The 12,699-nt window shown below is 40.4% G+C and overlaps 1 protein-coding gene across 1 annotated transcript in view; it reads left to right on the top strand.

Moving 5' to 3' along the window:
* The first annotated feature begins 2,291 nt into the window (after positions 1 to 2,291).
* Positions 2,292 to 12,699, top strand: part of LOC140448921 (uncharacterized) — a 108,320-nt gene continuing 97,912 nt past the window's right edge. The window contains exon 1 of the mRNA XM_072542054.1: positions 2,292 to 3,401. Within this exon, the coding sequence (XP_072398155.1) occupies positions 2,292 to 3,401 (1,110 nt within the window). The remainder of the gene's footprint in view (positions 3,402 to 12,699) is intronic.

Genomic DNA, 12,699 nt, shown 5'->3' with positions numbered 1-12,699 from the left:
AGGTATTTTCCGACTTACAGAGGTCCGACCCTCCCCGGGACTGTAATTTTTCCTCGACGTTGGTGGGAGGGCCGAGTAACTGGTCTTGGTCCCTGAAATTGTGAGGGGAGCACGACCAGTGAAACTAAACACAGTCCCTAAGCGTCCAGCGCCTGTGCACCGGGTGGCCGCCGGACACCGCCGCTGGACGCAAGAAAGGCGTGGCAATTGAGGCGAACAGTTGCGGCGCCTTCGCCTTCAGCTTTTAGTTTACCCTTCCAACTTCCCTACGGCTACTCCAAATTTCTCTAATCTCAGTCGCCAAACTCCAAAACACGGCGGCGGTGGGGTCCCACGCATTAGACGCGTCTGCCGGTGCGGGGACCCCGCCCTCGATCCTGACACACACACACACACTTTTCGAGCCTTCCTCGACAGACTATCTAGGAGTAGCCGACTCACCCTATCCAACTTCCCGCCCCCTCACACCCCAACAGGAAGCTCGTAGCTCGGAAATTGTCGGCGAGGCACTGGTGGGGTCACTGACGCCAAATAGGTGACACCAATAAATACCACTAGAAGAGAAGACCAGCCCAACTGCATCTCAGCATGCATCACCGACTAGTCCTTATCCTCACGGAAGGATGAATGGCGAATTCCCGGCGCCAAAAAACGGGGACCTTTTGGCTATGGAATGGTAACCCAGACAGAGGAGTCCAGATGGAGAAAACCAGCTTTAAAAAATCCGCAATTCAAGCTGGAAGACATCGCGGCGAAGGATGAATGGCCATGCGTAGTTGGTCGAGAGCGATTCCTGTAAGGAACCAGGCGACACCTCACAGTAATTAGCCTTACTCGGGCATGCGGGGCTCTGCTCGAGTGGACTGCAATTCCCTAGCTACTCGTGGGAACAATATGGAAAATAATATGGAAACCAATATTCCCGAACAACCCGTAGTAGAAAGCCCTGAAGGCACTACTATACAGATAGCGAAGCCGACCAAAAGGAAGGCGGTCAGAGTCACCTCCCTAGAGGAGGTGGATCTAATGACAGACGAGGAGGTTATTAAGGCCAGGCTGGCCGGGGCCTCCAAGAAGAAAGTAAGGGATCTGGTGGGAAAAGGCCAGGACTACATTGAAGCCAAGCGCTCGGTGATCAAGGCCAACCTCACCAAGGTGCTTGGACGACAAAAGGACAATCCCCCTAAGTCTAAAGAGAAGGCGGAGCAAAAGCTGGAAATGGCTACGCAAAAGTCTACAAAGAAGCGACAAAGGTCGGACCACAGTACGCCGCCAGCGGAAGCCAAAAAGAGGCCGAGGAAGTCAGAAATGACTTTTACACAAGCCCTTTGCTCGGCAAAGGTGGCTGTAGTATGTGATGGCTTCCCTGGAGTCAGGATGGAACCCACAAAGCTTAAGGCAGTGCAAACATCCATCTTGGAGGCTCTGGAGAGAACGCCAGAAGAAGGGCCGCAAATCAGGCTGCTAAAGAGCACATTCAAGCCCGGTTACCTGGTAATGACGTGCGCGGATAGTGCAAGCGCACAATGGCTCAGGGACACTACTCCCACTCTGAAGCCTTGGGAAGGTGCAAGCCTCCAGGCTAAGGACGAGAGTGAAGTCGAGAGGCCGTGTTCTTGCACTGTCTACATCCCAGACGAGGACGGAAAGAGGTTGGGGGCGGAAAGTGTGCTGACTCGATTAAGGGTCAGCAACCGAAAGCTCAACACCCGTATATGGACCGTTTTGGGCAAAACACCTGCAGAAAAAGGGCAGGTATGGGTCCTCTCAATGGACAAAGAGTCCTTTGAGGAACTCAACAAACTTCAAATGTGTCCTTACTTTGGCATCGGAAGAATTAAATTCCGTGTCAAGGATGATGGGTACATTAAGAAGGTTGCAGAGGCCGGACCATCGGGGTTGCAAGGCGTAACTGCCGCAACCTCGGCAGTCAAGGCTAAGCAAAAAAGAAAAGAAGTAAAACTTTCAGAGGGGCAAAGCTCTAAAGCAGCGCCAAAGAAGGTTAGCACTTCGACCAAACACAAGGCTCGCCCTAAGGATGATAAGTCGAGGGAAGGAGCTAAAGAAGGAATAATCCCGAAAGAAGTCCGTACCGACTTGCAGGGGAGTGCTACAAACCCGCCCAGAAGGCTAGAAGCCACTGAGCGGGTGGCCGCTCCCATGGAAGCGGTAGAGGACACGGGAAAACCCGAAAGTTAGCCTTCAGTTTAGAGGAAGGCAGAGTAAAGGTCCTGCAGGTCAACCTTCATCATGCTAAAGCTGCGTCGGCGGTTTTGTGCAGAAGGTTTGACATGGAAGGCCTGGACTTGGCCCTACTGCAGGAACCATGGCTCCACGGAGGGAAGATTGCAGGCTTGAAGCCGCAACAAGGTAAGTTACTATACGATGCGAAAGGAGAGACACCTCGAGCATGCATTGTATATGGTAACGAAGTAAACTGTACACTGATTCCGGATCTTTGCTCCGGAGACTTTGTTACAGGTATTTTAACCGCTTCCACCGAGGAAGGTAGTAAAAGATGGTTGGTCTGTTCTGCCTACTTCGCTGGAGAGAAGGTCTTCCGCCCAGGCATAGTAGAGGACGTTATAACCTACAGCCGAAGGGAGAACCTTCATCTAATACTGGGATGTGATGCCAATGCCCACCATCTGGCATGGGGGAGTACGAACATCAACAGTCGAGGTGAGTCTTTACTACAGTTCATCTTAAGCATGGGTTTAGAAATAGCCAATATAGGAAATAAACCTACCTTCGTTACGGCCACGCGCAAAGAAGTCTTAGATGTAACACTTTGCAGTGAAAAAACGTACGATACTATAAAGAATTGGCATGTGTCAGAGGAACCTTCATGTTCCGACCATAGGCACATTCGATTTGATTTAATTACTTCGACTCGAATGGTGGCAAGGTTCAGGAACCCGAGAGAGACGGATTGGGAAGGCTATAGAGGCTCACTCGAGAAGTCTCTTGAGGGAGGAATCGGCACCATAAAAGATACGGACGATCTCGAACTGACAGTCGAAACGGTGAGGGGAGCTGTTCTGGCCGCTTACCAGGAGAATTGTCCAGAGAGAGAAAAGAAAGGAAAGAAAAACACACCCTGGTGGAATGAACACTTACAAAAGCTTAGGGCAGATGTAAGAAGGCTATTCAATAAAGCCAAATTCAACCAGGACTGGGCCATTTATAGAGAAAAACTGACGCAATATAATAAGGAGATCCGAAAAGCCAAAAGAGACTCGTGGCGAAAGTTCTGCGAGGAAGTCGAACAGGCTCCCGCATGTTCCAGAATCCACAAGGTCCTGGCTAAGGATGGTATTGTGAATCAGGTCGGCCTCTTGAAGAAAGATGACGAAACGTATGTAGAAACCCTGGAGGAAAGCTTAATAATGCTCACCAAGGTACATTTTCCCAGCTCATCCATTGACAATAATCCTTCGGTAGAGGTAGCTCATCCCAGAAGGCCTACTAAGGCGGACTGGAAATTAGCTACCGACATCACGAGACCGGAAAAAGTCAGGTGGGCCATCAATAAATTCCAGCCATACAAATCACCTGGAATGGACGGGATTTATCCAGCCTTGCTACAGAAGGGACAGGATGTGATCATCCCGCATCTAACAAAGATCTTCAAAGCTAGTTTGGCATGGAGATATATTCCAACCGCATGGCGAAGGGTGAAAGTCACATATATCCCCAAGGTTGGTAGGGTAATGGACCAGACCCCCAAGTCATACAGACCAATAAGTCTATCCTCTTTCCTAGCAAAAACGCTGGAAAGATTGATAGACAGGTATATTAGGGACGACGTGCTGATGGAGAATCCACTTAGCGATCGCCAATATGCATACCAGCCAGGAAAGTCAACTGACTTGGCGCTGGATGATCTTAACAGACTGCTCTCAAAGTCGCTAGATGACAAGGAGATAGCGGTGGCGACGTTTCTGGACGTGGAGGGAGCGTTTAATAACGTCTCCTTCGAGTCTGTAACGGACGCGCTTAAAAGAAGAGGAGTTCCTGCCTTCATATGCGAGTGGACAAAGGCGACCTTAACAAACAGGATCATTGTGTCCTCGTTAGGTGAAGCCACTATTGAAGCGAAGGCAGGAAGCGGCTGCCCACAAGGAGGAGTTTTATCCCCATTACTGTGGGCTACGCTTATGGACGACCTACTTAATACACTGACCAGGGAGGGTTTTTACTGTCTGGGTTATGCGGACGATTTGGTAATTGTAGTCCGAGGACGCTTTACCAAAATAATTTCGGAGAGACTTCAAGTCGCTCTGAGGATTGTGGACAGCTGGTGTGAGGAAGAAGGCCTGAAGGTTAACCCTAAAAAAACATCTGTTGTTCCCTTCACCAGAAAAAGAGCACTGCAAGGCTTACAGCCACTAGTGCTCAAGGGAGTAGAAATCCCATTCACAAGTCAGGCCAAGTACTTAGGTGTAATATTCGACCAGAGGCTGACATGGAATGTACACATTCAGAAAGTCACACAGAAGGCCACTATGGCCCTGAACACATGTAGACGAATGTGTGGTAAGAATTGGGGGTTAAATCCTAAAATGAACCTCTGGTTGTACACAAGGGTTATAAGGCCCATGATAACTTATGGTTCAGTGGCGTGGTGGAACAAAACGCAACAGTCCGGGGCGATTCGATTGCTCAGTAGCACACAAAGGCTTGCATGCTTGAGTGTTACCGGAGCCATGAGAACAGCCCCAACGGACGCGCTAGAAGTTCTGCTAAACCTACCTCCTCTGCATATATACATACAGAGTGAAGCCAGATCAACAGTACATCGGTTGATCCAAGGCCAAGCTCCAATAAGTATGATGCACGGAGCTGATAACTTAAGGCTATACCAGGACATAAAGGCAGACCCCGTTCTAGGAATGCCTGTAGACCGAATGGTTACGAGGTATAGTTTTAACAAAAATTTTCAAATTATAATACCAAAAAGAGAGGACTGGGAAACTGGTCCGCCGCTAACAGCAAACTCAATATGGTATACGGACGGCTCCAAAACGGATACAGGTACGGGGGCTGGAATATATGGCATAAAACCAAGGACGGAAGTCCGGGTATGTCTAGGAACATACGCGACCGTATTTCAAGCCGAATTAGCTGCTATACACAGGTGCGCTATGGAACTAATCGGCCGAAATGTAGATAACGACTCCATCGTTATCTATTCGGATAGTCAAGCGGCTCTAAAGGCTCTCAGTTCGGTACAGGTCGATTCATGGCTGGTATGGAACTGTTTGGATGTCCTCTCTCAGGTGGGAAGTCAAAACAGGTTGACACTTGCCTGGGTGCCGGGACATAAGGGTCATCGTGGCAACGAGAAGGCCGATGAATTGGCCCGAGAAGGCGCATCTACGCCACTGGTTGGTCCGGAACCCTTCTTTGGAATCGCAAATACGATAAAAAGGGCAGCCATACACAAATGGGTGCAACAGAAGTCTCTTGAGTGGTGGAACAACTCACCAGGACAGAGGCAGGCCAAACAGTTCATCAAAGGACATTCGGCTAAATTTACAGCAGACTTACTTTCGCACAGGCGCAGGACTGTCAGAATGATAGTGGGTCTGCTCACTGGGCACTGTAGACTCAATAGACACCTGAGTCTCATAGGCCTGACAGAAGAGGACACCTGTCGTTTCTGTCTGGAAGAAGAGGAAACCGCTCTACACGTTCTGTGCCATTGCGAAGGTCTCGCACGAATGCGGTTTCTAGAACTCGGAGAGGAAAAACCGGAAGCACCAGGCTACATGAAAAGGCCACTATCAAGGCTGTTGAGTCTCATTAAGAGGACCAAGCTAGATGAAGTGCTTTAAAATAAGGGGGAAACACAATAGATCTGCAAAGGTCGCAGTGTATCAGGCTCTATTGGCCGCCCCATTTTCTACATTCTACAGAGGTCCGAGTACTAACCAATACCGAACAGAGCTAATTCCAAGGTCAAACACATATTATATAAAGATAGCAACGTCGTACAAGAAACTAAATCTCAATGTTAAAGTTGCGCTGGCTTTATTTAAAGACTCTATAATAACTGCATTGCCAAGTTAAATTGGGAGGATGCCCCAAGAGAAAAAATTCCTTTAAGACTTCCACAAATGAAGGAGGAGGTAACATATGGTCAGATTTAGGAATAATGAGACTATCTACCGACCCATTATATTTATCAACACCTGCTATCCTACCTACAATCAATACTTATCTGTTGTGGAATATCAAATCAATTACATGTAATCAAACGAAATAGACTTAAAAAAAATTATCCAAGGAAAGGCACTTCAGAAATATTGACATACATTTTAAAAACGTCATTTACCTGGCTGTATTTTTAATAGGAAAGAGAAGACAAAAAGAAGAAAAGGCAATAGAATCTTGTTCCGTTCTGACTATACGATGACGATAATCTTTATATAACATATAGGGAGAAAGAGAGAATAATGTTTATGTTCAATTTAGAACTCTCTGGTTTTCTCCCTTTTGAATTGGGTATGTATATGTATTACCATAGAAAATAAAAGCAAGAGAACTATAATTATAAAACGAAAAGATTACGAAATGAAAAGATTATATAAATCCCTTATATTTACACAGACTGTTTTACAAAAGGTGAACGAATGAGCATAAAAACACAGCTGTTTTAAAAACTTAATATTATTAGACGCATTTAGGATCAATTTCACTCAAAATATGATATGCTAAAATATGATCAGACATGAAAAAAGGCAATGACTTTTACAGCTGATTGCCACATAAATATCAATGTAACCCAAGTATGATGATTTTTGCCACAGCAAATTTAAAGTCTTTCATACTTTCGAAATTGTAGTTGTTGACATTAATGTTTTTTCTAAATTTATTAAATTGGTCTCTTCTGTTGATTCGCTTGTATTCGGTTTTCTTTTCGTTGATTTTAATTGAAACATTTTTCGTGCACTTTGTTAAAGATGTTTGCGGACCGAAGAGAGTTTCTTATGAGATCCATATTATTAGCATATGCCAGGAGTGCTTTGTACCTTGGCCCGTTAATGGATTACATCTTAAATAGGCGTTATTTCTATTTTACTAAGCTATTTATTGATTTTTGGACTATTTGAATCAAGAATCTGTAGTTTATTTGACTGTTGAATAAAACAGACTTTCTTGGTGCATATTTTTATCTCTGGATTTTTGTTTGCCGTCTCCTTATTACAACGATTTTGCTGGATATCGACATAGGGAACCTGGTGGTATGTACATGATGTTTCCATAACCAACGTTCGAAAATTTGTCTTACTGTAAAGTCATGATAATTTTACTAGAAAATATAGTGTTGTTTAATAATAATAAAGTTCAAGCAACAATTACTATATGCATTAACTTGGTACTGATATCTCTGCTCTCCGCTAACAGATGGCAGTCCCGAAAACATTAAAACTCATGCTTTCCATTATCCAACGATTAGCCAGTCCAGTACTATACGCCTTACTATGGTACTGATATTGCTGCTGCCCCTCATGAGTGAATAGAATATGCAAGGAAGGTTTTGGCAATTTAATAGGATTTTGTGTGTTAGAATATTATTTTTCCGAGTGAAGAATATCAATTTGCTATCCGGATTTAATCCATAAATTAAATATTAGAATGCTATAAAATAATGATATTAGCATAAAAAAACGGTCTAATAGTCAGTAATAAAGCATATAAATGTTCTTTAACATACAAAAGAGATGACGTAGAGTAGGGTATAACGTAACAATAGACCCATATAATTTTAAAGGATTGCAACATTTTAGATATCGTAGATAACGTTGTAACATAAGAAATAAAAGGGAATATTCAGGTAGCTAACTGATGTTTGATGTGTAACTGTGTGAATATGTGGCCAGAACGCTAACAAAACAATGTACGTAAAACTCAGGTATTAATTAGATCAGGATTGCTAGAAAAGCCATCAGAAGTATTTTCCGACTTACAAAGGTCCGCGTACTAACCAATACGGAACGGAACTAATGCCAAGGTCAAACACATATATAAAGACAACAACGTCGTACAAGAAGCTAAATCTCAATGCTAACGTTGCGCTGGCTTTATCCAAAGGCTACTACATTGCCAAGTTAAATTGGGAGGATGCCCCAAGAGAAAAAATGCCTTTAGGACTTCCACAAATGAAGGGGGAATGTAACATGAGGTCAGATTTAGGAATAATGAGACTATCTACCGACCCATCATATTTATCAACACATGCCTGTTCAACTACCTGCTATCCTACCTATAGTCAATACTCATCTGTTGGGGACTATCAAATCAATTACATGTAATCAACCAAACCAGGCTTAAAAAAAGTTATCCCAGGAAAGACACTTCAGAAATATTGACATAAATTTTTAAAACGTTATTTACGTGACTTATTAAAATTTAAATTTTTAATGAAAAGTAAAAGATTAGCCATTTGTTATGGGGTTCAGAGAAGAACCTTCACGATGTTAATTTTTTAAGATATGATTGGATGTTTTCTCTTCATTGCATACTGAGACGCCCAAGTGGTATTCTTCTGTGCTAACTTCCTTCCATACCAGTTTTACAAGTTTGACATGTTGGCGTCTATGCATGTGTACGATCTACCTTAATTTATTTATTTTTCTAAACAATATCGTTATAAGAGCTTTCTTTATTCAGTATGTGTTCTTCTTCTATACGTATTTGTAGCGATATGATAATGAGGTTAAAACAATTTTCCTATTATTTTCCTTTCAAATATTCGTAGTTCTTCCTTATCTGTTTTAGTCATTGTCCATGATTAGCATCTATGTATTAAAATAGGTAAAAAGTTTAAATTATGATCTATATTTCTTTAGTGGCATTATTATTAACCGTGATTATTTATCTAAGATATTTAAAGTGTTCCATATTTACGTAATTGTAGTTGTCAACTTTAATATTTTATCAAGATCTATTAAATTGGTCTCTTCTGTTGATTCGCTTGTATTTCTTCTTAGCTTGACGAATTCTTCTTTTTTCATTCTGTGAACTACTAGTGGGTTCTTTTTACGGAATTTTTTCATCACGTTTACCACGAGTCTGACCACAAAATTACATGTTTTGCAGAAGTAACATTTTCTTCAATGTGTTTCTGAAGACAAATGCCTACGTCCTGGGCTCCCCGACCAGCTTCACCTTCTATCCAAAATGACCTTTGTTATCCTTGGCGCTATGGATACCAAGGTTGTAAATACATAATTGACGCTTATAATATACAATATTTATTAGAATTCTCGGAAGGTGAAGAGTTATTCTTTAAATCAAAACAAAAGCTTTCCACTTCTGGTTGATCGTTGCTTATCTTCATGTCTAGCTTTCTTTCTTCTAAGTGCACATTTTTTCTTTTTTTAACGCTTAATTGTTCGTTATCTGCGCAATTTTTAATTTCTAATTCGAAACAATCACATCTACTACAAGTATCTTTTTTCAACTTTTTTCTTTAAAGATTAAATCGTGTTCAAACCTATTGAACCTTGTTCAAAAAATTTCAGAAAAGAATAACTTTTGTGAAAGATTGTGGGACACAGTAATATTTTAAGATAAAAACTTCAATTCAGAGAGTGGACATTCTTAATAAATGTATAATCTAATATGGAAGCATGTTTATGTTTTACAGACTTAGAAAGCACTGAGCACACAAGTATTTATTTTTTTATGTACTAGGTCGTAAAATAAGTATACTCAAAACAAATAAATATTATTTACCAAATATTCTACTCCACTTTAATATCAATGCATCGGATATATTATAAAGATTTCGTCGTAGTTGTAAATTAATAGGAGATAAAACAAAATGTAGAGCATATAGTGAAATCTGAATATCTTAGAATAACTATATCGAGCGGGAACATTATTGATGAGCAAAAGGGAGACCCATCGCTGAGAAAGTGACAAAGCAATTGGCAAAAGCAAAGGGTACTTTGTACTAAAGTACCCATACTCTAAAGCATAAGCAGGTCTTTTCGTACTCTTTTAGTAAGTGATAGATTATTATTAGTTACTTGATGGAAATTCATTTTATCTAACAATTAAACAGGTATGCGTTTACACGTCATATTTTGTAACTGAATAAGTTGAGGAGGGGATAACTGTTTGTCTCAAGTTGGTCATTCAGAATTATGTTTGTATTTTTTAATTTGCTAATTTCCATAGATTCTAATATTCATAGAATCTACAGATAGCTTAAGGCCTTTATTATAAATACATTTTTTTAGTAATAGAAATATATAAATAGAACCTAGAATACACCTGTAAAAGTATGTAACCTTTGATCTCTGGGATAAACCCATCTCCTAAACAATGGTGCCGATATATGTAGGTGAAATTTTCTACACCTATTTTAACCTGTTTATTTCCTCATTATCAATATATATGAGTTGTAACCGATACTACAAACTCATTTACTTTTCGCGAAGAGACTATATATATTAACTATAGTTATTACTATATAAATCTGACTCGAAATATCGTCTTAAAATAACAGTAACAGAAAAGTGAAAGATTAGTCATTTTTTATGAAGTTTAAAGTAGAAGCGTTCACGAAAATTGAAGTACTAATAAGACCACCGCAATCGGGCGTACCCTGGGTAATGAATAATTAAGTAATCGTTAATTCTTCAATCACCCGTTCAATATGTTTTTTGTCAAAAGGGTCCTTTTTAGGACCAACTATTCTAATTATGTGTATAAATATTAAGAGTATATCTAGAGATAAAGACACTCCACTTTACATATGCGCTTAACAAAATGCAGGAAGCACATAGATGGTCAATCCTATGGTATTTGGTATTAAGCTAATCGCTGAAAATTACATATTAAATGCAGGCAAAGAAGCAAAGAAAAACTTATAATGAGAGAAAACAAAACCAGTCAGCTGAGAGAACCTTTCAACGATGTTGAGCTTGGATCCGCTATTCACGTATATAATGAACAATATTACGGCTCCTGGCTGAGGATCTGAGCACTAAACTAACTATAAAATTTAAACTAAAAATACAACAATGGCGAATATCCAAAGTCTTTAGACAAGCAAAGCAAAGACAAAGTTGTTGCCTTGCTTAAAACTGGCAAAACTCCAACGACCACAAAAGCTATTGGCCAATATATCTATTTATTTTGTCACCTATACAAAATACTTCTGTACATGATCCTTAATATAAACCGATAATAGAAGAAAAACTCAAATTAAAAGACAAAAAGGGCTATATATGACAGGTTAGATCATATATGTCACAAATACTAAATCTTGCTCAACACAGCGAAGAGAAATACGAAAAATATCAGGTATGAGGAGTGGTATTTGTTAATCTAAATGCCGCTTACGACACCTTAAATTATAGGGTATTTCTCCAAAATCTATGTAATACCCCCTTAGGTAATAAACTCACTTGTATTATCCGCGTATGCCTACACAACAGAAGATTTTGCGTATCACTTAATGGTAAGAATAGCAGATGGAGAACGTAGAATAACGGTCTCTTTTGGGGTACTGTAATGGCACCTACTCTGTATAACATTTACACAACCCATACCAGCAAATACTAGGACTTTTATTATGTAGACGATACATTATCTATTGTTGCACAGCCAAAAACTTTTGTTGGTGAAGTGGTTAAAAATCTAAATCATACCTTAAATACAACAAAAATAGATTATGAATCAATTTTAAGCCAAACCCCGAAAAAAGTCAGGTGTGCTCCTTCAATGTCCCTAACAGAGACACTTTCACAAATCTGAATATATACCTGAACCAATAGTGTCATGAAATCCTTAAACTCTTGACTTGCTATAAATACCTTGAAGATAGTTTCTATCACACTTTGTCATTCACAGTACTTTGTTTAAAATCAAATGCCAAACTAGAACCAGAAAAATATTATTCTCTGCAAACTTGTCATCTAAAAATGGGAAGCACATCCTCTCACCCTTAAAACGTAGACGCTTGAACTCTAAGCTTCTGCTGCCGAATATACCTTGATAGTATAAGTGATACCAACACATACTTAACACGTAGATTTAGTTATAAATTAGTCAGCCAAATTCAGGGAATATTAAGACTCACATTCATACATAAGCTCTACAATATCGTAGCTATCAATCCACCTAATATCCGAAGATAAGTAGCTAGAGAGCAAAAAAACAAAGTCCAGATTCGTAGCATCCACTCCACGAATACCAGCCCATTTTATGACTAGAATCGAGGAAAAACTGGCTATATCAACACATCTGCAAGATATACAAACAAAAATAAGCTGCTCCTCGCCATCTGATCCCTCGAATGGAACTTCCTTATGGTAGTTATCTTCCTTAAATCTGCCAGGAGGACTCTTGCCTGCAAACACCGGTTAACTTGTGTGCATGTGGGGTGGTACAAGACTTATCACACTTTCTTAGTTAACTTTACCATTCAAATCGCTCTTTTTGAAGGGACAAGGTTTATTTATGTGAACTGAACATGCAAAGTACAGTCAGTAAGCTATTACTTATAAAGATCATTGCAAATTTGACACTAACTCCACTTATATTGATTACATATTACCCCTAAATAGGATATGAAACATTCAGAAATATGTAATATTGGTGAAGTGGTATAATTCATGTTAGAAAAATTAATCATTCTTCCCTTTTTTGTGCACTACTACCCATTTTAACAAAAAA

Source organism: Diabrotica undecimpunctata, chromosome 8 (genome assembly GCF_040954645.1).
Source record: "Diabrotica undecimpunctata isolate CICGRU chromosome 8, icDiaUnde3, whole genome shotgun sequence".
Taxonomy (NCBI): Eukaryota; Metazoa; Arthropoda; class Insecta; order Coleoptera; family Chrysomelidae; genus Diabrotica; species Diabrotica undecimpunctata.
This window is presented reverse-complemented; position numbering and strand designations above follow the sequence as displayed.